The sequence below is a fragment of the Girardinichthys multiradiatus genome, chromosome 22 (genome assembly GCF_021462225.1).
Source record: "Girardinichthys multiradiatus isolate DD_20200921_A chromosome 22, DD_fGirMul_XY1, whole genome shotgun sequence".
Taxonomy (NCBI): Eukaryota; Metazoa; Chordata; class Actinopteri; order Cyprinodontiformes; family Goodeidae; genus Girardinichthys; species Girardinichthys multiradiatus.
In genome coordinates, this window is record NC_061814.1 from 40191375 (window position 1) to 40219183 (window position 27809).

Genomic DNA, 27809 nt, shown 5'->3' on the forward strand with positions numbered 1-27809 from the left:
TTCAAAGCTTTTTCTTTTGATTTATTTTTCTCTCTTTTGTTATAAACCTATTTTTTATGCACCGTCTGATGTAGAAGTGAATCACACAAGCATGATTCCTGAACATTTACTATTTTAAGCTTTCAGACTTTTCCCCGTTTCTAGTTTCTACGTTTGTTTGGAACAATTGGGTACGAAACATTTACCTTGAAAATAGTTGGTAGCTGGGTTGGGGATCCAGAAATCATAATCCAACATAAGGCCGACGTTTGCTTCTGAAGTGGTTGGTGTGTTAAAGAGTTGCAAGTTAGAGAAAAATGTTTTTTTGATTAAAAATAAATCAATGTAGAAAAAAACACTGATTTCTTATGACATCACATATTTGTTTTTTTAGAAATTGGAATAACCAATAAAGTCAAAATACTATTTTTCTACATATAATTTAGTTTTCTTCATACTTACCAGACTTTTCAAACCCTAAATAAAATTTGAAAATAGGCCATATTTAACTCAATCCAAAGGGGGAAAATGCCAAAGTGGGTGTAAATACACAATTATATTAGGATCTCATCAAAATAAGTGATTGAAACCATAATATGTGCTTGGATATTTATACTGTCACCACCAGCAATTATGTAATAACAGAAAGCTGTTTAGTCAAATACAATTAAAACCACAAACTTCAATGTATTTTATTTAGATTTAGATTTGATAGACCAACACAAGGTAGCCCATAATTGTGAAGTGGAAGAATAGTAATACATGGTGTGGCCCTCTTTTCTCTAAAACCTCTAAATAAAATCCAGTGCAACTACCTGTCATCTACCTTGTAAAAAGGTCCAGCTGTGTGTAATTTAATCTCAGAACAAATCCAGCTGTTCTGTGAAGACATCATCGGTTTGTTAGAGAGCATCAGTAGACAAACAGCATCATGAAAACCAAGGAAGTTGAGTTAGGAAACTACTTTCAAAGCTTTAAACATCTCACAGCACAATTCCATCCATCATCTGAAAATAAGAGTTTGGCAGAAATTAAAATCTACCAAGACATGGCCATCCACCAACCGACTCAAGAGACCATTAATCAGAGAAGCAGCTTAGATGTTGACTCGGGAGTAGCTAAAGAAATCCACAGCTCAGGTGGACAAAACTGTTGCCGGGACAATTATCAGTCATACACTGCACAAATCTGACCTTTATGGAGGAGTGTCGAGAAGAAAGCTATTGTTGAAATAAGGTCCTAAAAGGTCCCGTCAGCAGTTTGCTGCAAGCCATGTAGGAGAATGCTAATATCTGGAAGATGGTGTTCTGGTCAGATGACATCAAAATGCAACTTTTGGCCTACATGTAAGACAATAAAACTGCACATCAGTCCCAACAAATCATCCCCACGGCGAAACATGATGCTGGCAGCATCATGCTGTGGGGATGCTTTTTTCAGCAGGGACAGGGAAACTGGTCAGAATTAATGGGAAGACATTGGAGCTAAATTCGGGCAACCTGGACAACAGTACAACCTTTATATTCAATTCAATTCAATTCAGTTTATTTATATAACGCCAATTCACAACACATGGTGTCTCAAGGCACTTCACAAAGTCAGGTACATACATTGCAATTAATCGTAACCATTGAACAGTGCAGTCAGATTCAGTTATTTATTCAAATTGGATAAAACGTTTTTCTATCTAAGGAAACCCAGCAGATTACATCGAGTCAGAGACTTGCAGCATTCACTCCTCCTGGATGAGCATGTAGAGACAGTGGACAGTCACTGGCGTTGACTTTGCAGCAATCCCTCATACTGAGCATGTACAGGGGTTGGACAATGAAACTGAAACACCTGGTTTTAGACCACAATAATTTATTAGTATGGTGTAGGGCCTCCTTTTGCGGCCAATACAGCGTCAATTCGTCTTGGGAATGACATATACAAGTCCTGCACAGTGGTCAGAGGGATTTTAAGCCATTCTTCTTGCAGGATAGTGGCCAGATCACTACGTGATACTGGTGGAGGAAAACGTTTCCTGACTCGCTCCTCCAAAACACCCCAAAGTGGCTCAATAATATTTAGATCTGGTGACTGTGCAGGCCATGGGAGATGTTCAACTTCACTTTCATGTCCATCAAACCAACCTTTCACCAGTCTTGCTGTGTGTATTGGTGCATTGTCATCCTGATACACGGCACCGCCTTCAGGATACAATGTTTGAACCATTGGATGCACATGGTCCTCAAGAATGGTTCGGTAGTCCTTGGAAGTGACGCGCCCATCTAGCACAAGTATTGACGCGCCCATCTAGCACAAGTATTGGGCCAAGGGAATGACATGATATGGCAGCCCAAACCATCACTGATCCACCCCCATGCTTCACTCTGAGCATGCAACAGTCTGGGTTGGTACGCTTCTTTGGGGCTTCTCCACACCGTAACTCTCCCGGATGTGGGGAAAACAGTAAAGGTGGACTCATCAGAGAACAATACATGTTTCACATTGTCCACAGCCCAAGATTTGTGCTCCTTGCACCATTGAAACCAACGTTTGGCATTGGCATGAGTGGCCAAAGGTTTGGCTATAGCAGCCCGGCCGTGTACAGGTCCTTCTTAAAAAATTAGCATATTGTGATAAAGTTCATTATTTTCCATAATGTCATGATGAAAATTTAACATTCATATATTTTAGATTCATTGCACACTAACTGAAATATTTCAGGTCTTTTATTGTCTTAATACGGATGATTTTGGCATACAGCTCATGAAAACCCAAAATTCCTATCTCACAAAATTAGCATATCATTAAAAGGGTCTCTAAACGAGCTATGAACCTAATCATCTGAATCAACGAGTTAACTCTAAACACCTGCAAAAGATTCCTGAGGCCTTTAAAACTCTCAGCCTGGTTCATCACTCCAAACCCCAATCAAGGGTAAGACTGCCGACCTGACTACTGTCCAGAAGGCCACTATGGACACCCTCAAGCAAGAGGGTAAGACACAGAAAGAAATTTCTGAACGAATAGGCTGTTCCCAGAGTGCTGTATCAAGGCACCTCAGTGGGAAGTCTGTGGGAAGGAAAATGTGTGGCAGAAATTGCTGCACGAGAAGAGGTGACCGGAGCCTGAGGAAGATTGTGGAGAAGGGCCGATTCCAGACCTTGGGGGACCTGCGGAAGCATTGGACTGAGTCTGGAGTAGAAACATCCAGAGCCACCGTGCACAGGCGTGTGCAGGAAATGGGCTACAGGTGCCGCATTCCCCAGACCTGGGCTACAGAGAAGCAGCACTGGACTGTTGCTCAGTGGTCCAAAGTACTTTTTTCGGATGAAAGCAAATTCTGCATGTCATTCGGAAATCAAGGTGCCAGAGTCTGGAGGAAGACTGGGGAGAAGGAAATGCCAAAATGCCAGAAGTCCAGTGTCAAGTACCCACAGTCAGTGATGGTCTGGGGTGCCGTGTCAGCTGCTGGTGTTGGTCCACTGTGTTTTATCAAGGGCAGGGTCAATGCAGCTAGCTATCAGGAGATTTTGGACCACTTCATGCTTCCATCTGCTGAAAAGCTTTATGGAGATGAAGATTTCATTTTTCAGCATGACCTGGCACCTGCTCACAGTGCCAAAACCACTGGTAAATGGTTTACTGACCATGGTATCACTGTGCTCAATTGGCCTGCCAACTCTCCTGACCTGAACCCCATAGAGAATCTGTGGGATATTGTGAAGAGAACGTTGAGAGACTCAAGACCCAACACTCTGGATGAGCTAAAGGCCGCTATCGAAGCATCCTGGGCCTCCATAAGACCTCGGTGCCACAGGCTGATTGCCTCCATGCCACGCCGCATTGAAGCAGTCATTTCTGCAAAAGGATTCCCGACCAAGTATTGAGTGCATAACTGTACATGATTATTTGAAGGTTGACGTTTTTTGTATTAAAAACACTTTTTTTTTATTAGTCGGATGAAATATGCTAATTTTGTGAGATAGGAATTTTGGGTTTTCATGAGCTGTATGCCAAAATCATCCGTATTAAGACAATAAAACCCCTGAAATATTTCAGTTAGTGTGCAATGAATCTAAAATATATGAATGTTAAATTTTCATCATTACATTATAGAAAATAATGAACTTTATCACAATATGCTAATTTTTTTGAGAAGGACCTGTATATTGACCCTGTGGAGCTCCCGACGGACAGTTCTGGTGGAAACAGGAGAGTTGAGGTGCACATTTAATTCTGCCGTGATTTGGGCAGCCGTGGTTTTATGTTTTTTGGATACAATCCGGGTTAGCACCCAAACATCCCTTTCAGACGGCTTCCTCTTGCGTCCACAGTTAATCCTGTTGGATGTGGTTCGTCCTTCTTGGTGGTATGCTGACATTACCCTGGATACCGTGGCTCTTGATACATCACAAAGACTTGCTGTCTTGGTCACAGATGCGCCAGCAAGACGTGCACCAACAATTGGTCCTCTTTTGAACTCTAGTATGTCACCCATAATGTTGTGTGCATTTCAATATTTTGAGTAAAACTGTACTCTTACCCTGCTAATTGAACCTTCACACTCTGCTCTTACTGGTGCAATGTGCAATCAATGAAGACTGGCTACCAGGCTGGTCCAATTTAGCCATGAAACCTCCCACACTAAAATGACAGGTGTTTCAGTTTCACTGTCCAACCCCTGTATGTAGCAACAGTGGAGAGGAGAGGAAAAAAACTCATTAGAGGCTGCATAAGACTAGAGACTGGAGCAGAGGTAGAGTCAATATGTACATATATACACAATTGACTTTACAATAGAATATAATGTGAGATCAAAGTATGCATGGTGTTGTTCTGGAACTGTTAAGTATTCATCAGAGAAACAGCCTGGGGGGAAAAGTGTCTCTCTAGCAGCCAGTTTTAGCAGAAAGCGCTCTGTAGCACCGACCTGAAGGTAACAGTCTAAACAGTTTATGTGCAGGGTCTGTGAGGTCTGCAGAGATTTTAGCTGTCCTTTAGCTGACCCTAAATCTTTATACGTCCTGGATAGAGGGAAGGTCATGATCCAGACCTGATTGTTTGTTACAGTCTGGACCTGTCCTGGTTTGTAGATGAGTCAAACCACACTGAGATGGAGGAAGACTGAATGAGGGCAGTGTTGAAGATGACCAGCAGTTCCTGTGGAAGTTTGTACTTCTTGAGTTGCCTCAGAAAGTACAATCTCTACTGGGCCTATTTGTGGTCCTGGATCAGTCCAATGACAGTGGTGTCATCTGCAAACTTCAATAGTTTTCCCAATTGGAAGATGAAAAAGTTTGAGGGGTGTAAATACTTTTGCAAGGCCTTGCATGTTTACCTCATCAACTTCTTCATATATTTAAAAGCCGTTTCATGTTGTCATGTTAAGCAATGCAAATGACTAAATGTGACATCAACGATGATCTACAGCTAGAAATTTTGCCGGTAGGTGTTCTCTAAGACAGGTTTACAACCTGTCTCTTAACTTCAGCCGCCTCACTGTAAAACAGTCACGTTTTTAATACTTCCTGTTTAGCTGAGGTCATGTGAGCTGAACTGCTGGCCACACAGAAGCAAAGTACCATAGACCCAGAAAACTTTTTAACTCATGTTTTATTAGGATTTTTCATGCTCAGGAAACAATCCACTGAAATTAATACGGAATGAGACAGTGTTACCGCAGCAAAAGGGAGGTTGACATTTTATTTTAACAGTTAAATTTTGTTTAAATAAAATTCTTTATACTGTTTGACTCTGCTCATATCATCATTCGGAAGGGAATACAAGAATGTTTCATTCTTTGTTCAATAAGTAATGCCGTCACACCCATGCAGATTTATTGCATAGTAATAATTGCCAGGCACTTGGTGAGTATTCTCAGGTTAATTATTTTTTACAGTACCAAAAGCAGGACTATGTACAAGGATAATTAAGTTAAATTCTTTTGAAATCATCGATGATGCTCTGGAAACAGGGATCTTAGCACACATTTCCCATTTAAATAAAGGGACAGTGGCCATATTAGTGAAACAGAGAGCCACAGCAGGATTTGAGATTGTCAAAGGCTAAGGCCCAATAAGGTGAGGTAACAGGGAAAAAAAAAACTCCTTTCATAGTGCAATTCAACAATTAGCATGATTTCAAGTCCAAAGCAACGAAATCTCAAATCTTCTAGATCTTTTGTTTTTGTCAATTTGACATCAAAAAACAGAATTTAAAACAATCTTGTGATCAGGGATATAAACATCCAAATCATACATGCATGAAAAATAGAGCTCTCACAGTAAATAATATATTTTCTGAACAAGAAGAGTTTATACAAAAGAATTAAAAAATACAACGATTCCTTTGACGTCCAAAAATAATGCATAAAAGAAGCATTAAGACTAAATCTAAGCAGGATAAATAAATGTTGAATAAAACAGCTTATTGTACTTTTTTTTTTTTATACACACATTTGGTATATCTGAGTAACCTACAGCTCTCTGCCTCTAATAATATAAATATGACAGCTACCACACTGTATAGCCTACCCGTACATAATCTGCTCCGGAAAACAGATGGCATGGCAAATAAACAGATTACAGTGTTTTAATAAAAGATTCCACGTGACAGTGTACCTAAATCACCTTAAATAAAGCATTGACGGAAACAAAACACAAACAATAAAAATTAACTACATTGTACACGCCCAACAAATAATTACAGATCAATGAAACACTTTGTATTGAGTCATACTGGAAGAGAAACAAAAGGTAACTTTTTACCCTGAGAACGTGAACCTTCCAGGAAGCATCATCAATTTATCAAAACAAAAAAAGTAAAAAGAAATCACAAGACCAAAAAAAAGTGTTTCCAACATTTCTTTTCCTTTTTCCAGATTTGAGTTTTTCCATCCAGTGTGTGTGACGTTTAAGACTTTTCACAGTTTGGCTTCTTCCAGTCCACCAGATGCCGCTGCCGGTGGACCATCATCTCCGCCTGGCTCGTAAAGATCCTGCCGCAAAACCAGCAGGAGAACTTTGATGCGGCTTCCTGGCTGGGGGAGGCCACACCCACTATTTCGTACTTTTTTCTGCTCAGCCGACGGAATTTCAGCCTCAGGGTGAACCTCTCCTGTACAGAGGAGTTCTCCCCCAGATCCTCGGTCGGATCACTCGGCTCTGGGGCCTCGCCGCTCAGAGCAGAAAGAGCCCTCAAAGTCCGACGGGAGAGAAGGACTTTCCGCACCTCCCTGTACTTGTTCACGACCTCCATGATGCGGGCCACCTGGGGGATGTCGGCATCTGGGTGGTTTAGCACCACGACGGGCTGGTCTCCCGCCGGACGCTTTACCAGCTGGGAGGGATTTATGGCAACTAACTTCAAGGTTCTCAGCTGGTGTTTTGGGACCAGCTGCTGCTGATGTCTAGCACCTGGTGAGGACTCCTGTTGACTCGTTATACCTTGAGGTGACCAGATGCCGCTGAAGAGATGTAGGCTGGAATCTGACGGCACCTCTTCATTTCTTAATCCTTCAACAATTTTATCACTCTGCTCTGCTGGACGTTCGAGGCAGGAGTCTTCCAAATTTAATTCCCCTGTAAAAATAAGAAATATTGGATTCAAAGAAAAATAAGAAGAAAAATACTATTGTACAACTTTGTAGTTGGTATGGGATTCAGAACAGTGGTGGCAGCATCATGCTGGGGAAGCTGGTCACATTTGATGGAAAAATGGATGCAGCTAAATACAGGACAATACTGGAAGAAAACCTGTTAGAGGCTGCAAAACACTTGAAACTGGGGTGTAGGTTCACCTTCCAGCAGAACAACTAACAAAACAGGAATGGTTTACTCCAGTCCTAAGAGGGCGGTGTCCCCGCTCAACCAGCACAGTTAACAGCTGAATCACCTCCTCAGCATGTCATGATGTTCTGTATGGGCCTCACACTGAAGCTTTCACTTCTGTCATCCAGGTTGACATGCAGGACAACAGCTTTTGAGGACTGGAGTTACCCCCCCCTGTTTTAGATTGAAACATTTTCATCTGTTAGAACGGCCTAGTACTAAATCTAATTAAAAATCTATGGAAAGAATGTTTCTGTTCTCAGTTCTCCTTCATTGGATCTGACCGAGCCAGAGCTCGAAGGAAGCTGGTTGAGACACCCTAAAACACCTGCAGCTGTAATTACAGCTAGAGGTGGTCCTACAAAGTATTCACTGACAGTGGGCTGAAGAGAATTGATCAGAAAAGCTTTTCAGGTTTGTAGTTGTTAAAATTAGAAAAACACGAATCCTTTTTCCTGCAGGTAATCATGTGCTTGGTCTATAACATAAAACATCAATAAAATAAGTGTAAGTTTCCCCTTCCAGCAGGGTTGTAACATGACAAATATGAAAAAGGTCAAGGGGTATTGATACTTTTACTGTAAACAGCCTCATAATTTAGTAGTTTAAGGGTATATTGTTCAAAATAATTTACTTTACCCTTGTCTGTTCTTTATAAATTTACACACACTGATATAAGCAGGTAATTTACTCAGGCTATTTGTTAGTGAAGCACTTTTAAAACATAGAGGGGTGTTAGCAATCCTCTGGGTTTAGAGTTTTGGGTTTTTTTCATGAACCGAAATATTTCCAAACAGCCAAATTTCAGCGCGCCCCAACAGGTGAGGGAGGGGCAGCACTCTATCCACAAACAGAATGAGGAAGCTCCAGCACTTTCTCCTAGCAGAAAGTGGTCTTAGCGGTTTTGAAACCTTGTCTTTTTAATACCGATAACCGGCCCATGCCTAATGTGCAGAAACAATTTGCCATCTTACCATGTGGCATAACAGCAGCAGAACCTATCTTCTCCTCCATCACTTCACCATCAGTGGTGCAGTGGGATGTTTGGAGCATCAGATCTTCAGGAGGCATCCCCACATCAGTCAACGATGCAGCCACTGCATTTGTCTGGCTTGTTCCCTCAGCAGACCTGCTTTTGTCAGAGAAATGCTGCGACTTTTCTGTGTCGTCCTGAATTTCTTGATGTGTTAACTGGAAGCTTCTGAGCATGTCACATTCATTTTCAGACGCAAGATCTTCAGGCCCTGTTGGCCTTACAGATTCACAGACTGCGGCTTGTTTAGACTGGTCCAGAGAGTCTGCCGGGGAACCTTTGATGCAGTTTTGGTCAACTTCGTGCACTGGTTGGACCTTTTGAACATTTTCCACCAGGTGATGATTTGGGAGCTCCAGATGACCATCTAGCTTAACCTCTTCTCTTGGAGACAAAGAGCTTTGTGAAATCCACTGCTTCCCCTTCACTGCTTTCTTCTTTATAACTATCTTTAAGGCCTCCCCTTCAGAACTTTTCTGCACTTTTTTAAATCTTGCCTTTCTTCTCCGGCGTCGTTTTTGTATCTTGCCTTTCGTTAAGACTCTACCAGCAGATGTCTTCCCTTCACTTTCGTTCGTCAACTTTAAATCACTTGACTTGCAGATCCTGTAACCATCATTGGGCTCTTCTCGTTTTTGACTGTTTTCCTGGATTTCTAAATCGGTCTTTAATTTGTGGTTCCCTCGGTTTTCCAGCGTGCCAATGCCAGATGATGAGAGGCCATTACAGGGTTTGTTTTCAGCCTGCGACGGCAAACACGGCGCCTGGTTTTTAAAATTTAAATTAAATCCGTTCTGGTCACTTGCACATAGAGAGTCGCCATCAGTACTTTCAGGACAGGAAGCTTCCTTATCTGTGGAGGTCATTTTCAACCTTTTAGCATAAGCAGCACCATTCTGAGCCACTGTTATCTTGTTCTTGACTGTGAGGACGGCGAGATCTGATGTGTTTGGCGTGATGCCATTTTCTACGTTTTTCTGAGGAACGTTCGACAGAACGGATTTGAGAGCCTTGGTCCACTTCTGGTCGTCGGTTTCCACGGCAACAGATTGCATTAAGAACTGCTGGGTCTGCTCTAGTGTTGTTTGTGGATCAGACAGATGGCAGTATGTATCCAGAAACTCTTTCCCTGGAAGAGAAAGGCAGTCCTGTGTCAACCAGCACGTGTCCCTAACTGTACTTCTTGTTAACCTCGTCTTTACGCTGGGGATGGGATTATTTGCTTTCATTGCTATGGAATGAACTTGCCTCCTGTCTTTCCTCTGATTACCATTCTGGCAAGGATGGGTAGCTTTAACGTGCTTATTAATCAACCATTTCTCAGAAGCCTCAAAGCCGCAGAATTGACAACATGGAGTCTGAGTGGTTGGAAGATTATTTTTGTCCTTTGTGTGCAGCGAACTATCACCATCAACTTCTTCAATGTTTAAATTATGGCTGTATATGTGCTCTAGAAACATCCGAAAGTCACATGTGGAGAATTTTTTGCAGGTTTCACATGAATATTTGCCGTCCGAGCAGTGATACATTGTCAGGTGTGCACTAAACTCAGGCCATGTGCGCTGAACGTTGTCTTTGCACATGCTGCAGCTAGAAAAAGTGTCCTTGTGGCTTAGAAGATGAACCTGAAGGTAGGAGAATTCATGGGCACTAAAAGTGCACATATGACAGGAAAAAACTGGTTGACTCCCTCTGTGTTTTTCCACAAAGTGTTTGACAAGGTCTTTGGGGGAATATTCCGAGATTTCCTCGCATTGAGAGCAGGGGAACCTGAGCATACTTCCGCCATCATTTGTCACGCGGGCTTCCTGGGGAGGCTCCTTTGATGGGGGCCACACGCTGTTCTGCTCCCACTTCTTTGCTATCTTCTTTGGTCCATTCTTATCTTCGTTTTGCATAGCTGGGGGCTGAACAACAGTTTTCCTGAGGTGGAGCCGTCTGCGCCAGTTTCTATTCTTCTTGCTGATGCGTCGTTTTGTATGGCCTGTGGAGTTGGCTGTGCAAATATCCATTTTTCTTCTGGTTTCTGGTGCTGAAAATATGCACGAGTTAATAAAAACAGCATTGCTTAAAAGGTAAAAGGCACATTTTGCAAAACATATTCAATGTGCTTTAATTTTTTCACACCAAGCATGGTTATGCGTTTGAAATGCAGGTTCATAATTAACAGTAAGCTCATATAAAAAGCTGCACTGACTTGTTTTTTTTTAAGTCCACCTGTTGCTTGGCCCTGGTTAAAAATGCCACTGTGCGGACATGACTGTCAGCCACAACAAACACGGATATTTATCAGCCACAACATGCAGAAAGCTGCAATTACCTCACCTACAAGACTCAGAACCACTTAAAAAAAACGCCAAATTAAAAAAAACTCTTATTTTTCGCGGCATGTTAAAAAAAACTAAAACAAGAAATGCACCGAAACTTAACACGACCGTGCACAAACACAGCCAGGGGGGTCGTTGGTCCATTGTTTAGTTAAACTTAACCACAACAAAGCGATACAAACTGGCCCTGCAACGCACAGAGAACCCAGAGAAATAAAGTTAGAGGACGAGTGAGCGGCTGAGCCTCTGTGTTTATATCTGAACACGTATTTAGTGACAAGAACGGTTGGGAACTGAGCGGTTCTAATTAACGTGACGCTTAAGGGGAGCTTACAAAGACGAAATAACTTAGACAGCACAAAGCGCGACGATAAAGTTACCGCACACCACCGCGTTTTCGCGCAGCTTCGAGTTATTACCGCAGACAAAGCTGTCGGATTGAATAAATTCATAATAAATGTTAAGTTGTCTCCAGTGTTTTTTTTTTTTTTTTTTCTTTACCTTTTTCTTTTGTGGAGAGCTTGACAGCTCAGCGGATGGCAGCCATGATGGTTTCATCCGGGGATTTCAGCCTGTGAGCTACGTTAGCCTTTAGCCTCCGCGCTGCTGCTGCTACTGCTGCCGTCCCAGGCCTGTAGCTCCACACAAATACTGAGCCGCTTCATGCCTTCAGCCAAACTGCCTTCAGTGCTTTTACATTGCTTTGCTTAATTATTCATTCCTCTGGAACTCATTACGCAGTTTAACAAGTTAAGAGCCACAGAACTCAGCGTATTTTATCGGGATTTATGTGACAGAGCAGCATGAAACAATGCACAACTGGGACGTTGAAGGGATGAACGGTTTTCTTCTTTTTTTGCAACTAGTAAATTGAAAAGGTGGGGCATATACATTTGGAATCAGCCTCCTATACTCTGACACTACTAAATAATATTCAGTGAAAACAACTGCCATCAGAGGTCACCTAATTATTAGACAGACTACATCTGTGTGTAATTTTCATTTCTTACAGTTTGTCAGACTGAAGACACAATACTAAATCAATTACATATGGTGATATGCTCTTAATGTTTTACCTTTACAGATTTGCTTAAACAATGATTTGAAAATTAAGGTTTTCCACTTTTAGCTTCAGCCGTATTGAGATAGGATCACAATTTTTATCTGCTAGATCAGGGGGCTGCAACCTGCAGCTCCAGAGCCGCAATGGGCTCTGTGGCTAACTTAATATATGAAATGATGAAATATTGCCCTAAAAAAAACACTGGCCCCACCCTGGCCCCCCTGGTATATCTGGTCAATAACCGGCATTGACCTCAGTGTTCACCTAAACAACAGGCTGGACTGGGGACCTTATAGTGAAAATGTATATAAAAAGCCTCCATTCCTGCTATCTGTGTGACTCCTTCTCTTTTCCAATGGTTATAATCAGTCTTACAGAGAGAGGTACCCCCAATCGTTGTGGTTTTTAGTATAACAATGGCAACCAGTGGGCTCTAGATGGACAAACTTTCAACAGTTTATTACACTGCTCAAAAAAATAAAGGGAACACTGAAATAATACATCCTAGATCTGAATGAATGAAATATTCTCATTGAATACTTTGTTCTGTACAAAGTTGAATGTGCTGACAACAAAATCACACAAAAATCATCAATGGAAAACAAATGTATTAACCAATGGAGGCCTGGATTTGGAGTCACACACAAAATTAAAGTGGAAAAACACAGTATAGGCTGATCCAACTTTGATGTAATGTCCTTAAAACAGGTCAAAATGAGGCTCAGTATTGAGGGTCTGAGGATCTCATCTCGGTACCTAATGGCAGTCAGACTACCTCTGGCAAGCACATAGAGGGCCGTGTGGCCCTTCAAAGAAATGCCACCCCACATCATTACTGACCCCCTGCCAAACCGGTCATGCTGAAGGATGTTGCAGGCAGCAGATCTCTCTCCACGGTGTCTCCAGACTCTGTCACGTCTGTCACGTGTGCTCGGTGTGAACCTGCTTTCATCTGTGAAGAACACAGGGCGCCAGTGGTGAATTTGCCAGTCCTGGTGTTCTCTGGCAAATGCCAAGCATCCTGCACAGTGTTGGGCTGTGAGTACGACCCCCATTTGTGGACGTCGGGCCCTCATACCATCCTCATGGAGTCAGTTTCTAACCGTTTGTGGAGACACATGCACATTTGTGGCCTGCTGGAGGTTATTTTGCAGGGCTCTGGCAGCGCTCCTCCTGTTCCTCCTTGCACAAAAACTCAGGCCTGGGAGGAGTTCGGTGAGGCCATGGAGAAGGACTACCGGTTGGGCTCGAAGCGATTCTGGCAAACCGTCCGGCGCCTCAGGAGGGGGAAGCAGTGCTTCGCCAACACTGTTTATAGTGGGGGTGGGAGGCTGCTGACCTTTAACTGAGGACATTATCGGGCGGTGGAAGGAGTACTTCGAGGATCTCCTCAATCCTGCCATCACGCATTCCCTGGTGGAAACAGAGGATGGGGACTCAGGGTCAGATTCTTTGATCACCCAGGCTGAAGTCACCGAGGTGGTTAAAAAGCTCCGCGGTGGCAAGGCTTCAGGGGTGGATGAGATCCGCCCTGAGTACCTCAAGTCTCTGGATGTTGTAGGGCTTTCATGGTTGACACGCCTCTTCAACATTGCGTGGCGGACGGGGACAGTGCCTCTGGACTGGCAGACTGGGGTGGTGGTCCCCCTTCATAAGAAGGGTGACCGGAGGGTGTGTTCCAACTACAGGGGGATCACACTCCTCAGCCTCCCTGGTAAGGCCTACGCCAGGGTATTGGAGAGGAGAGTCCGGCCGATAGTCGAACCTCGGCTTAACGAGGAGCAGTGTGGTTTTCGTCCCGGCCGTGGAACACTGGACCAGCTCTATACCCTCTACAGGGTACTTGAGGATTCATGGGAGTTTGCCCAACCGGTTCACATGTGTTTTGTGGACCTGGAGAAAGCATTCGACTGTGTCCATCGTAATGCCCTGTGGGGGTGCTCCAGGAGTATGGAATCGGGGGCCCTTTATTAGGGGCCATCCGTTCCCTGTACAAGCGGAGCAGGTGTTTGGTCCGCATTGCCGGCACTAAGTCGGACCTGTTCCCGGTGCATGTTGGACTCCGGCAGGGCCGCCCTTTGTCACCGGTCCTGTTCATAACTTTTATGGACAGGATTTCTAGACGCAGCCAAGGGCCAAAGGAGGTCTGGTTTGGGGACCAGAGGATTTCGTCTCTTCTTTTCGCAGATGACGTGGTCCTGCTGGCCCCCTCTAGCCAAGACCTACAGCACGCGTTGCGGCGGTTCGCAGCCGAGTGTGAAGCGGCTGGGATGAAGATCAGCTCCTCCAAGTCCGAGGCCATGGTTCTCGACCGGAAAAGGGTGGCTTGTCCTCTTCAGGTTGGAGGAAAGTTCCTGCCTCAAGTGGAGGAGTTTAAGTATCTTGGGGTCTTGTTCACGAGTGAGGGAAGAATGGAGCGGGAGATCGACAGATGGATCGGTGCGGCTGCCGCAGTAATGGGGGCGCTGTGCCGGTCCGTTGTGGTGAAGAGATAGCTGAGCCAAAAAGCAAAGCTCTCAATTTACCGGTCAGTCTACGTTCCTACCCTCACCTATGGCCATGATCTTTGGGTCATGACCGAAAGAACAAGATCCCGGATACAAGCGTAGGGTGGCCGGGCACTCCCTTAGAGATAGGGTGAGGAGCTCGGCCATCCGGGAGGGGCTCGGAGTAGAGCCGCTGCTCCTCCACATCGAGAGGAGCCAGTTGAGGTGGCTCGGGCATCTATACCGGATGCCTCCTGGACGCCTTCCTCGGGAGGTGTTCCAGACACGTCCCACCGGGAGGAAGCCCAGGGGACGGCCCAGGACACGCTGGAGGGACTATGTCTCTCGGCTGGCCTGGGAACGCCTTGGGCTCCCCCCGGAGGAGCTGGAAGAGGTGTCTTGGGAGAGGGACGTCTGGGCGTCTCTGCTGAGTCTGCTGCCCCCACGACCCGGTCCCGGATAAGCGGAAGACGACGAGTACGAGTATGAGTTTAACTAACAAAATCAGAAAATCAAGGTGTGCATTTGCATTCAGCCTGGTTTACTCTGATACCCCTAAATAAAAAAATGTGTAACCAATTGTAACCAATTGCTTTCAGTCACCTAATCAGTAAATAGAGTGCACATGTGTGCAACAAAATCTCCTCTAAATACAGCTGTTCTGAGAAGGCCTCAAAGGTTTGTTAGAAAACATCAATAAATAAACAGCATGATAAAGACCAGGGAACACAGCAGACAGGTCAGGGTTTGATGGTGCGTTTTCTCTGTACTTGGAAGTCAGATTTTTCAAATTCCCAGTCAGAAATACAACAGGAAGACTACACTTAGGTCGGATTTCCCAGTGGGTGAGTCAGAGCTGCCAGAGCAACGACGGCAATGGTGTGAAACATCCAGGAGGGCTCCTATCAAGGTTATTATCTTTAACGAAAACTAACGAAATAACGAAAACTAGAAGTAAAAAAAAAACATTTTCGTTTAATGAAATAAAAATAAAAACGAGACAATGCCAAAAATGAAACCTAACTGAAACTCTAATAAGTGTTCACAAAACTAACTAAAATTAACTGAATTTATATAGATAATGTGGTTAGTTTTCGTTTGTGTGTCTCATGCATAAGTATGAAGTCAAGTCTCTGGATATTGTTGTTTTTTTCTTGCTGTGCCGCATTCCGCCAGCAGATGGCGGGTACGTCAGTCAAGTCATCTGTGCGGTTCGTCCACACCTGGCGTCATGTCAGCAAAACTTGGGATAAAGCGCCAGAGTCCAAATTGGGATTACTTTGAATATGACTGCGTTTTAGGTAAAAAAAAAAAAGTATTCAAACAGTTGGCTTTGTTAGTCCTTCAAAGTTTGAAGTGTACAGAGTACCAACAATTTAAAAAATGCATGACTGACTTGAATCAAAATGTCTTAACCAAAGTCTCCAGCTGCATCATTCAGACCATGCCTGTTAACTAAATCCCTGTGTGGTATAAATTTCCCACAGATTACCACTCTGGGTCCCTGAGCAAGACCCTTAGCCTCAGAATGCTCCCCGGGCGCCGCACAATGGCAGCCCACTGCTCCCTATAAGGGATGGGTTAAATGCAGAGGACAAATTTTGTTGTAATGTACATGTGCAATGACCAATAAAGATGATTATTATTGTTAAAAATTTAGCATGCACCACTGTAGAGCCAGCCTTATCATCTGTGATCCCAGCATGAAAATTGTTTTAATCTCCTGGCTTTTTCTTCTCTCTTATTTTTCCTTTCCTCTCCCCTTCTATTCTGTCGTTGCACATCAAAACCATGCATGATTTGGTTTTCAAAAACCTAATATGTTTTCACAGCAATCAGGAAGTGAAATGTTCTCTTATCCATACTTTACCACAGAGAAGCCAGATGTTCTTGTTATTAGATGAAACATTTTACAATTGACTTAACAAGCTGCTGTTCCCTTGTCTGTAACAGCTAAGAAATAGTGTACAGGGCTTGACTGTCTAGTAACATATTGAAGATGTTTTCAACTGCAAACATCCAAACAAGACTTGAAACACAAATATGTTTGTAAAAATGCAAGATGTCACTTCTATAGTGGAGTCAAGTCTGCAGCAAACACCGGGATTGGTTATATCATGCTAATCATGCTTTTTAAGACGAAACTGATGACACCTAAGAGAGGAATGCCACCAGCCACCTACTCTGATCAGCCATGGTTTCCTCAGAGGGACATTCCCAAGTTATTACAAACAAGACTCTCCACCACCTCAGTAGAGTTAACAATTGAGCAGTTGGTATTACTAATAGGTCTCAGCCCATTGGGGCTGAGAGGAAAACAATGGGATTTGCAATTAATATCTTTACATAAATATTGCAAGCAAATAAATGCATTTTTTTTAAATGGAGGTCCATTTTGCCTAGTCTCTTTCTCATTGTTGAATCATAAACTCTGAACTTAGCTAAGGAAAATGTGTGTCATGCAGTGTCATGATCCGCACCTGTGTTGTGTTTCTGTTAATTGTGCCCACCTGTTTTTCCATGTATTTCTGTTAATCCTATGTTGTATTTAAGTCTGTGTTTTCTGTTCTCTCATCCTGGGATTGTCTGTTTGTCCAGCTGCTTTGCTGTTAATCTTGCTTTTCCTGTTACTCCTGATTTTTGAGTTTTCCTTTGTATCCTGTAACTTTTAGTCTGTTCATTAAAATGTATTCATCCTTCATGTGCCTGCCAATGTCCTGCTCCCACATTGGTTCTTTGCCACCTCCACTCATGACATGCAGTGCTCTATGTGTTGTTCTGGGCTGTTTTATGACCTCCTGAATCAGGCGTTGATGTGTTCTTGAAGTAATGTTGGTAAGCTGGCTTCTTCTGGGAAAGTTCTCCACTGTTCCATGTTTTCTTCATCTATGGATAGTGGCCTTCACTGTGGTTCATTGTAGTCCCAAAGTCACAGAACTGGTTTTGTATAAGTTATCAAGCTAGATTTAGAGATATCAATGAGTTTGTTTTATATCCTTGAATTATTTTTGCTCAAGGCATGATGTGCTGCCTTCTTTTCGCCTATTTCAAGTTGCCAGATAGGTTCTGTTTAAGTATTTTTTGAATTTTACAGATCAGGCAGTAATCAGGCTTGGGACAATTATTCTTTTCCACACAAGGCCAGATTGGTTTGGATGGCTTTATTTCCTTAATAAATGAAATCATCATTTGAAAACAGCTTTTTTCATTTACTAAGGTTATCTTTGTCTTGTTTGATGATCTAAAACAGGTAATGGTGCCATAAACACAAAACTATCTAAAAGGGAAGCGGTGTGTATGCAAGTATCCGTTTTCTTTTTTTACTGAATTTCCCTTTGGGAGGTAAATGCCTAATTATACAAATGTCCTGCAGGAATTTAGTGGCTGATTAATTTTTTGAAGTGTGAAACAACAGGATGTCATCAGTTGGAGAACTGGTTAAAACCCAGTTTGAAAAGTGCATTATATGAAATTTAGTAAAATCTCCCATGCTTCTGAAATCTCTTACAAACTACTGGAAGGCTAACATATCTTCTAGTGATTTGAGTTAAACAGCATTTGTGTTGTGGTGCAAAGTAAGGGGGCCAAATTTAAAATCGACTTGTCTTTATTTGAACTCAACAGCATGATGACCTCTTCGAGGAGATGTTTGGTCAATCTGGCTCCCTCCAAACAGCAATATCTCAGCATTACCATCACTGATGTTTAACCAGCCTATGCGCATGAATACATATGTTTAATATGTGATTATTTTCATTTGTTTAGATTGGCAAACATTCAAGATACCACTGGAAACATTTGTCACTCACTTTCACTTTCATGAGAGAGAGGAAAAGAACATGTCAATTCCCACCAACATGATCTTCCTCCTATGTGCCAGAACAATGAGGAGCTAAGTGAGGTGGGTCAGAACCACTACATGTCAAAACAACATACAAGACAGACAGTGGTGGCTGTAAATCTCTGAATGAAAAATCTAAGAGAATATTTTCTATCATTTTATTCATGGATTGATTTATGACCTACCTTTGGCAAATACACAATACAAGCTGATCCTTAACTTCAATCAGAACTGTTCATCCTGGCACCGTATAAATAAACTGAGTTAACTTGAATTCTGATTCCATGCAGTAATCTATGTATGATGTTGTTTTACTGTGCAAAAGATGTGATGCTAGGTACAGGCCCATTTCTCTTTGCCACTCTTTAAAATGGAAAATAATAGAGAATGTGCAATCAAAGCAAGGCAAACGTGTGTTGATCTTCACAATCCAGGAAATGGTCCATGTAGTAATTAAAATGCTTAAAACAAGAGAAAGTGTTACAAACAACGCTGGATGAGGAAGCTAAATGTTCCACCCAACACAATGAGGAAGATTGTAAGGGAAGTAAAATGATGTTTCTAAAGCTTACTGTTATACTGCTGCACCTTTAGTAAAGCATCTAAAAACCCTTAAAATAAATGCATCTTTTAGTGCAGTAGCATAATCATACACTGATTTTTTTATTTTATTTGAGTAAATAAATTAGTGAGGTTAATATCCCATAGTAGGAAATAGTAGTTTTTCATAAAAATCTTCAGTGGCACAATTACAGGTCCTTCTCAAAAAATTAGCATATTGTGATAAAGTTCATTATTTTCCATAATGTCATGATGAAAATTTAACATTCATATATTTTAGATTCATTGCACACTAACTGAAATATTTCAGGTCTTTTATTGTCTTAATACGGATGATTTTGGCATACAGCTCATGAAAATCCAAAATTCCTATCTCACAAAATTAGCATATTTCATCCGACCAATAAAAGAAAAGTGTTTTTAATACAAAAAACGTCAACCTTCAAATAATCATGTGCATTTATGCACTCAATACTTGGTTGGGAATCCTTTTGCAGAAATGACTGCTTCAATGCGGCGTGGCATGGAGGCAATCAGCCTGTGGCACTGCTGAGGTCTTATGGAGGCCCAGGATGCTTCGATAGCGGCCTTTAGCTCATCCAGAGTGTTGGGTCTTGAGTCTCTCAACGTTCTCTTCACAATATCCCACAGATTCTCTATGGGGTTCAGGTCAGGAGAGTTGGCAGGCCAATTGAGCACAGTGATACCATGGTCAGTAAACCATTTACCAGTGGTTTTGGCACTGTGAGCAGGTGCCAGGTCATGCTGAAAAATGAAATCTTCATCTCCATAAAGCTTTTCAGCAGATGGAAGCATGAAGTGCTCCAAAATCTCCTGATAGCTAGCTGCATTGACCCTGCCCTTGATAAAACACAGTGGACCAACACCAGCAGCTGACACGGCACCCCAGACCATCACTGACTGTGGGTACTTGACACTGGACTTCTGGCATTTCGGCATTTCCTTCTCCCCAGTCTTCCTCCAGACTCTGGCACCTTGATTTCCGAATGACATGCAGAATTTGTTTTCATCCGAAAAAAGTACTTTGGACCACTGAGCAACAGTCCAGTGCTGCTTCTCTGTAGCCCAGGTCAGGCGCTTCTGCTGCTGTTTCTGGTTCAAAAGTGGCTTGACCTGGGGAATGCGGCACCTGTAGCCCATTTCCTGCACACGCCTGTGCACGGTGGCTCTGGATGTTTCTACTCCAGACTCAGTCCACTGCTTCCGCAGGTCCCCCAAGGTCTGGAATCGGCCCTTCTCCACAATCTTCCTCAGGGTCCGGTCACCTCTTCTCGTTGTGCAGCGTTTTCTGCCACACTTTTTCCTTCCCACAGACTTCCCACTGAGGTGCCTTGATACAGCACTCTGGGAACAGCCTATTCGTTCAGAAATTTATTTCTGTGTCTTACCCTCTTGCTTGAGGGTGTCAATAGTGGCCTTCTGGACAGCAGTCAGGTCGGCAGTCTTACCCATGATTGGGGTTTTGAGTGATGAACCAGGCTGGGAGTTTTAAAGGCCTCAGGAATCTTTTTCAGGTGTTTAGAGTTAACTCGTTGATTCTGATGATTAGGTTCATAGCTCGTTTAGAGACCCTTTTAATGATATGCTAATTTTGTGAGATAGGAATTTTGGGTTTTCATGAGCTGTATGCCAAAATCATCCGTATTAAGACAATAAAAGACCTGAAATATTTCAGTTAGTGTGCAATGAATCTAAAATATATGAATGTTAAATTTTCATCATTACATTATGGAAAATAATTAACTTTATCACAATATGCTAATATTTTGAGAAGGACCTGTATTGGTACTACTGCTAAAATACTTCGTGTGACACCCTTTTGCCAACAAGAAACCACTTCTATAATATTTGAAGAGTTCATGATACCATTGACTTTAATGAGGTTCTCAGCAGTTTTGAAGAAAAACAGGCCCACAGCATCATAGATCCCCTGCCATACTTTATGGCGGGCATGAGGTGCCCGCCATCCATCTATTTTCTATTCCTGCTTCTTCCATACAGAGTCGAGGGGGAGCTGGTGCCTATCTCCAGCAGTCTACGGGCGAGAGGCGGGGTACACCCTGGGCAGGTCGCCAGTCCATCGCAGGGCAACACAGAGACACACAGGATAAACAACTATGCAGACACTCATACCCATGTTCAATTTAGAGAGACCAACTAACCTAACAGTCATGTTTCTGGACTGTGGGAGGAAGCCAGAGTACCAGAGAGAAAGCCAGAGAGAACCCACTTATGCGTGAGGAGAACAGGCAAACTCCATGCAGAAAGACCCCTAGCTGGGAATCGAACCCAGGACCTTCCTAATCCAGTGCTACCAACTGCGCCATCGAGCAGCCAAAATACAAAAGTATTAAATTGAAATACAGTAGGTGCGTTGAAATTTTAAATAGTTTTAATTTTCTGTCCAAATTTAAAATAAAAACTGTCCAAGAAAAAGGAAAAATTGGTCTATTTTCTCATATTGTATCTCCCTCCATAGCTCAGTTTGTGCTAAGTATACTTCACCCCCATGACTCTTTTTTTCGAGCTCATCCATATTTTAGATATTTAATTATTTTATATGATCCTGTTCATATATATATAGTTTTGTGGTGGAAATAGTATGTGGGACTACACCTTTAAGGTGTACAGACGAAACAGCGTCTTATACAGTCAAAGTATTTGATCTGGTGGCAGAATAAGGAGCTTGACTTGGTTTTTTATTCATTAATTTTTCCTTTTTTTATTTATTTTTTTCTGTTTTCTTCTAATGGTTTTGATGAAAACATCCAATTACTAAAAAACACGCACGGATTATATTAGCCTGTAATTGGCGGCGTCTTGTGCACTGTGAAGTGGTGGTGCTTTCAAGTCCTAACAAAAAACTCACCTTATCTAAGAGACGATCCCTGGGAAACTCCAGAGATGCAGCTGTAATTAATTGTTCAGTATAACAAAACAAACTCTTCAAGCTGGGTTCCTTAGTTTAACAAATAAATTCACTACAAACAAACAATGATTACAGACAGATATGAAAACGTTTATGATGTGATGAATAAATCAACAACGGAAAATTACTTTGAAAGTGGTTGATTCATAGCTTGATTTACATTTCACTTTACCAATCCTATTTATTTGGTCTCCTGGCGTTTTTTGGTCGGTTGTTTTGATTGACAACCCGGAGCAGTGCGTTTTTTCGAGCAGCACTTGAACGCACCTGCGTAGTTTGAAGAACTCGTGTTGCTGCAGCCTGCGAGCCAACAATGAGCGGCTAGATTAAACTGCACTTTGCTCCAGTGAAACTACACGCAGTGCTAGGCACATGTGCTCATTGTGTGAGTCTGCACTTATCATTCATTTCCACGTCACGGATCGGAAAATCCGATTGAGTTTTGACACCACGGGTCGCTAATCGTGAACGGTTATGTTGCCTTTACGCTTCGAACTGTTACAATTCTGAGTGCAAACGTTACGTTTGAAACGTTGAGAGCATCTTCAGCCCATAGCATGAGTGTACTAATCGCTGTTTCCCGGTTTTGTCTTCCAGAAGTTGTCTTAAATGGAGCTAGAGGACCAATGGTGGAAGGGACAACTTGCTGCAGATATTTACCAGGCACTCAGATACAAAGTGAGGGCGACTGATCATCAAATTGAGCAATAGAGAAAAATAATTATTTGAATGCATCTATATTGCTTTTGATTTTTTTAATTCATGCTGTATTTGATTGATGTTATACCAGGCAGGCATGGCATTATGACCACATGCTTATCAGTGTGCGGGTCCCCTTGTTTCTTCCCTGACCTGTTGAGGGATGGGCTCTACTACACCCCTGAGGATGTGCTAAGGTACCTGGGACCAAGATGTTAGGTCCTTAAAGTTCTAGACGTTGTGAGGTGGAGCCTCCATGGATCTGACTTGCTCTATTGGATTGAGATCTGGGGAGTTTGAGGGCAGTTATTAGCTCAAACTGGACCAGGATGCATTATGCTACTATCCACCAGGGAATAATGTTTCCATAAATGGATGCAGCAATGTTAAGGTAGGTGATATTTGTCAAAGGCCTGCCATCGACATGGATGGCAGGACTTAAGGTTTTCCAGCGGAATGTTGCCCAAAGCATCCTACTTCCTCATTTGGCTTGCCTTTTTCCCATAGTGCATCATGGTTCCATAGGTTTCCCAGGTAAACCTCACCCAACCAACCATGTGATATAAAAGAGAAAAGTAATTTCAGACCGTCTTCTGTTGTAGCTTTGATGCACAATTGCCCAGTGTTAGTGGACAGGGCTCAGCATGGTTACCCTGACTGATTTGCAGCCAAAGGTGCAACAAACTGCAATGGGCTGTTGATTCTGATACCTTTTTATCAGAATCAGCATTAACTTCCTCACAGACCAGCCTTCACTCCCCACCTGCATCAGTGAGCCTTGGCTACACAAGACAATGTCACCAGTTTACTGCTGTTCCTTCCTTGGACCACCTTTGATAGATACCATCACTGTTTGGTCCTTATTCAACTCATTCACTTGAAAAAGCTGGCCTGCTGTTGCTTAATATTGCCAACTACCTACAGCCACAACGGTGCACTTCAATGGTCTGTGGTCATAATGTTATACCAGATCAGTGTATATTCTCAGTGTTTAATCAATGCATAACCAAACAATCTTCTGTTGAATATTTTAGCCCATTTACAGTTAAGCCTCACTATGGATTATTGATTAAAAATCAATGTGTTTTCTAACAGGAGCTCAAACTGCCCTCCTACAAAGGTCAGTCCCCTCAGCTGAACCTCAGACGATACTTTGCAGACCTCATTGCCATCACCAGCAACCGCTTCCGTCTTTGCCCCGCGGCCAGACACCTGGCCGTCTACCTGCTGGACCTCTTCATGGACCGCTATGATGTCACGGTCCAGCAGCTTCACATGGTCTCACTTTCCTGTCTTCTTCTGGCAAGTATGTGCATCTTTGATCTCTCCGTCCCTGCCTTTGAGTAGCTCGTCACTATGTTGATAGGACCAATAGATCCACTTTTGTTCTGGTTCCTACAGGTAAATTTGAAGAAAGAGAGGACCGTGTGCCAAAGCTGGAAACCTTGAACAGCCTGGGGTCCATGAGCTCCATGAACCTAGTTCTGACCAAGCAGGGCTTACTTCACATGGAGCTGCTCCTGCTGGAAACATTCAGCTGGAATTTGTACCTTCCTACAGCAGCTCATTTCATAGATTACTATTTGTCTATCGCCGTCCTGGATGGAGATCTGCATGATGGTTGGCCTATGGCCAGCTTGGAGAAGACCAAGTCATATATGGCCAAGTATTCGGACTACTTCCTGGAAGTCTCCTTACAAGGTACATTAAAAAAATAAATCACAACTCTTGATGTTTAGGCATGAATAATGCAAATCAGAGAACTTGTTTCTGTGTATTTGTCAACATTTATTTCATGGGAATAATGGAACAGGTTTGCATGTTTTAATCAAAACATTTATTGTCATGAAATAACTTACAACAAAATTGAACTGTATTCTTTCTGGAATCTATAACACTAGTGTAAAAAACAATTATATAGATGGACAATATAAAGCAAAAAAATTGAACAAAATGATAAAAAATAAAGACTAATGTAAAGGGCATAATCTTAACTGCAGGTAAACATTTTAACAGCTTAAGGCAGAAAGATCTGATGGTTCTGACTTTGATGTTCATATGCAGCAATTCAAAAACTCAATGAAGAGGGTGTGAGGAGTTTTGTCTTTCCTTCCTTCCTTACTTACTTACCTACCTACCTACTATTTATATGTTAAACCTAAACATTGTAGAAATATCTCCTATGAATTCATGGTAAACATTAAATGACAGACCACTCTGGAATTTCGAGCCCGGACAAACATCCTGCATACTGACATGAAATGTTTGTAAGAAACTTGGCTTGTGGTGCAGATATTCTGCAAAAAAAACATTTTATAAAACAGAATCCTTTTTCTGCAGGTTTTAGCTGATGTGTGTTTTTGATTTTCTTTAGATCACATCTTTCTGTGCTTTGCTCCCTCACTGGTGGCTGCTGCTTGTGTGGCCGCGTCACGCCTCATCCTCCACCTGTCCCCGAGCTGGGCGCCCCGACTACAACGCCTCACGGGCTACGCATGGGAGAACCTCATGCCATGTGTGGAGAAACTACTCATGTGTGTACCTACAGTGCCTTGCAAAAAGTATTAATACCACTTGAACTTTAATATATTTGTCGAGATTTTATGTGATAGGTCAAGATAAAGTAGTACATAATTTTAAAGTTGAAAGAAAATTATACATGAGTTTTTTTGTACAATAAAATATCTGAAAAGTGTAGCATGCGATTGTATAAAGCCCCACATAAGCTGATACTTTTTAGAACCCCCTTTTGCCTGCAATTAAAGCTTTAGCTAACTTGGAAATATCTCCCCTCCAAATTTGAACAACTAGATACTGAGGTTTTGACCATTCTTCTTTGCGTGCTTAGTCACATTAAATGTTGAGTGTCTGCACTTAATTATTCAAGTCTTGCCACAGATTCTTAATTTATTTTAAGTCTAGACTTTGACTAAGCCATTCTAACACATGAATATGGTTTGATGTAAACAAGGGATATCAAAAGGATGGTCCGTAGGCGATTTGTGGCATTGGGAATGATTTTGTGTGACCCCCTGATCTTAAGGCAACAATGGTACCAATGCGGCCCATCAGCACAATGGGTTGAATCAGAAGAACGCTTAAGGAAAAAAAAATAGGGCAAGATTTTTACTGAAAAACTAAAATCTTCACATGATGGAAAATTCTTTTAGTAAGGCAAATGTGCAATACTTTTTTTTTTATGTTTCAAATGTATAATGCTTTACAGATACCTTTTACTTAAAGATCAGACTATTTTGTACATCTCATTAAAATATTACATGTTCAGTTCATTGTTAGGCTGCAAGGCGACGCAGTTGGTAGCACTTTTGTCTTGCTGCAAGGAGGTCCTTGGTTCGAATCGAATGTTTGGGTTCTCTGGGTACTCTGATCTTTGCAACTTCTCCAGTGCCTCTTGGCCACTGCTGTGATTAATGCCTACCTTGCACGTCAACAGTTTAGGTGGAGGGAAGTGTCTTTGTGGGTTTGCAGTGTGTTCAGATGGTGGATTGAACAGGGTCCTGTGAGATGTTCAAAGCACAGACCGGTCTGTTTTGTTCCTTGGTCTTCATGACGCCATTTGTTTGTTTGTTTCTGTTCACCAGCAAAATTAAATTACTCACATGACTCTGTTTACTAATTAGGTGACTTCTGGAGCCAATTGGTTGCCCTGGATTTCTTTTCTACAATCAAAAGGGGCTAAGTATAAATGCAGTTTGTGTTGTGTTGGTTTATCACATAAAATATAAAAAAAATACATTGATGTTCGTGGTTGTAACCTCACAAAATGTGAAAAGTTCAAGAGTTCTAAATACTTATGTAAGGCACTGCCACTGATGGAGGAGAGAGAGCATGTAATAAATACAGGACATCTCATAGCGGCACCGTGTGAAACTTTTTACAACAAGATGATAGGTCACATATTTCACATGAACAGCAGTGAATCCTTTCAAACACCAACAGTGAAACTCATTGTCTTCTTGTTTTTTCAGTGCACATGACAGTGATGTGAAAGAGGCCAGCAAGCAAAAGTGCCAGCAGCAGCAGCAGGGCCAAACTGTACTCCACAGTTCAGGCCAGCCAGCCACTGTGACACAGTACCTGCAACTGCCCTCCATGCAATACCCTCAGAAGGCTCCACAAGCAGGCCTGGCTGCTAACCACAGGTCTGTGTCCTACGCCAGCCACTCGACTAGCAGCCTGCAGGGTTCCAGCGGTCCCCAGCATTGCGACACACAAGCCATCGCCACTTCCCTGGATCCAAATCCTGGCATTTCCAACAGGGCTTACCCAGTGAGCATGCACTATAACTACTCTGCGCCATGCTTCGACAGATGATCACCAGGTTGTTATTTGGGAGAGGACCAGATACAATCATTTGATTCGCCAGAGTGTACAAAATCTTGTTTTTAATTTCTAGAGACTTGATAAGATTTATGCAGCACTTTGAACCGTTCAGGTGCTTTGCATTGTGCAATATGCCTATAATGCTGTGGTTTTCAGAGCATAGCCTGCACGGGGATGTTTCTTTTCTTAATGGTTGAGATATTAAGAGTGAATGTTGTTTGCGAGGTGCTTTTGATGCACCGTTTTGCACCCGTCTCTGCTAGTGTTACTGCTGCTGACCAAAAAGCCTTGTGTTAATTTTATGCCAAAGTATACCTGAAGTATTAATTACCCTGTGCTAAAAGTTAAGAAAGCAGTAGCAAAAAGGGGATTTTTGTCAAGTTTGTGGTTTAAATAGGAGTTTGTGTTGTGTTCTTGTTGTTCCCTTCTTTTTTATGTTTTTTCTTTCTAATTGTTTGGACAAATGTCAAGAACAAAGATGGTAGCTGTGCAGCATGTGAAAATGATCCCCCATCTTGGAAATAATTCCCCCACTGTGAACATTGCAGTCAGTGATGTGCACTTCTACAGTTATTTTAAATATAACCTATGTTAAGGATGATCCAGTTCAGGGGGTTTGGTTTGGGGGGAAACATGATAGTTGCGTTACAACTTGAAATTTTGTCAGGTTCACTGCACAAAAATCCTTAAACATGGCTGACCCCAA

The 27809-nt window shown here is 42.4% G+C and overlaps 2 protein-coding genes across 7 annotated transcripts; one reads left to right on the plus strand and one right to left on the minus strand.

Moving 5' to 3' along the window:
* Window positions 1-5565: 5565 nt before the first annotated feature.
* Window positions 5566-11963, minus strand: LOC124859608. 2 transcript variants are annotated; one of them, XM_047352493.1, is made up of 3 exons: window positions 11661-11963; window positions 8774-10864; window positions 5566-7550 (listed from the first exon to the last, which is right to left on the minus strand). In XM_047352493.1, exons 2-3 carry the CDS (start codon window positions 10842-10844, stop codon window positions 6883-6885), a joined length of 2739 nt encoding a protein of 912 aa, XP_047208449.1. In that variant the 5' UTR covers window positions 10845-10864; window positions 11661-11963; the 3' UTR covers window positions 5566-6882. The 2 variants fall into 2 exon arrangements, with proteins under 2 accessions (XP_047208449.1, XP_047208450.1); XM_047352494.1 differs by lacking the exon at window positions 11661-11963 and adding an exon at window positions 11030-11654.
* Window positions 11964-17284: 5321 nt separating this feature from the next.
* On the plus strand, window positions 17285-27809 carry ccnj (cyclin J). Of its 5 annotated transcripts, none has more exons than XM_047350954.1 (7): window positions 17285-17369; window positions 18474-18609; window positions 22658-22738; window positions 23855-24065; window positions 24161-24460; window positions 25134-25320; window positions 26749-27809. In XM_047350954.1, the coding sequence occupies exons 3-7, from the start codon at window positions 22670-22672 to the stop codon at window positions 27092-27094; spliced, it is 1113 nt and encodes a 370-aa protein (XP_047206910.1). In that variant the 5' UTR covers window positions 17285-17369; window positions 18474-18609; window positions 22658-22669; the 3' UTR covers window positions 27095-27809. The 5 variants fall into 5 exon arrangements, with proteins under 5 accessions (XP_047206910.1, XP_047206912.1, XP_047206907.1 ...); XM_047350956.1 differs by lacking the exons at window positions 17285-17369; window positions 18474-18609 and adding exons at window positions 22288-22445; window positions 22851-22956; XM_047350951.1 differs by lacking the exons at window positions 17285-17369; window positions 18474-18609 and adding an exon at window positions 22288-22445.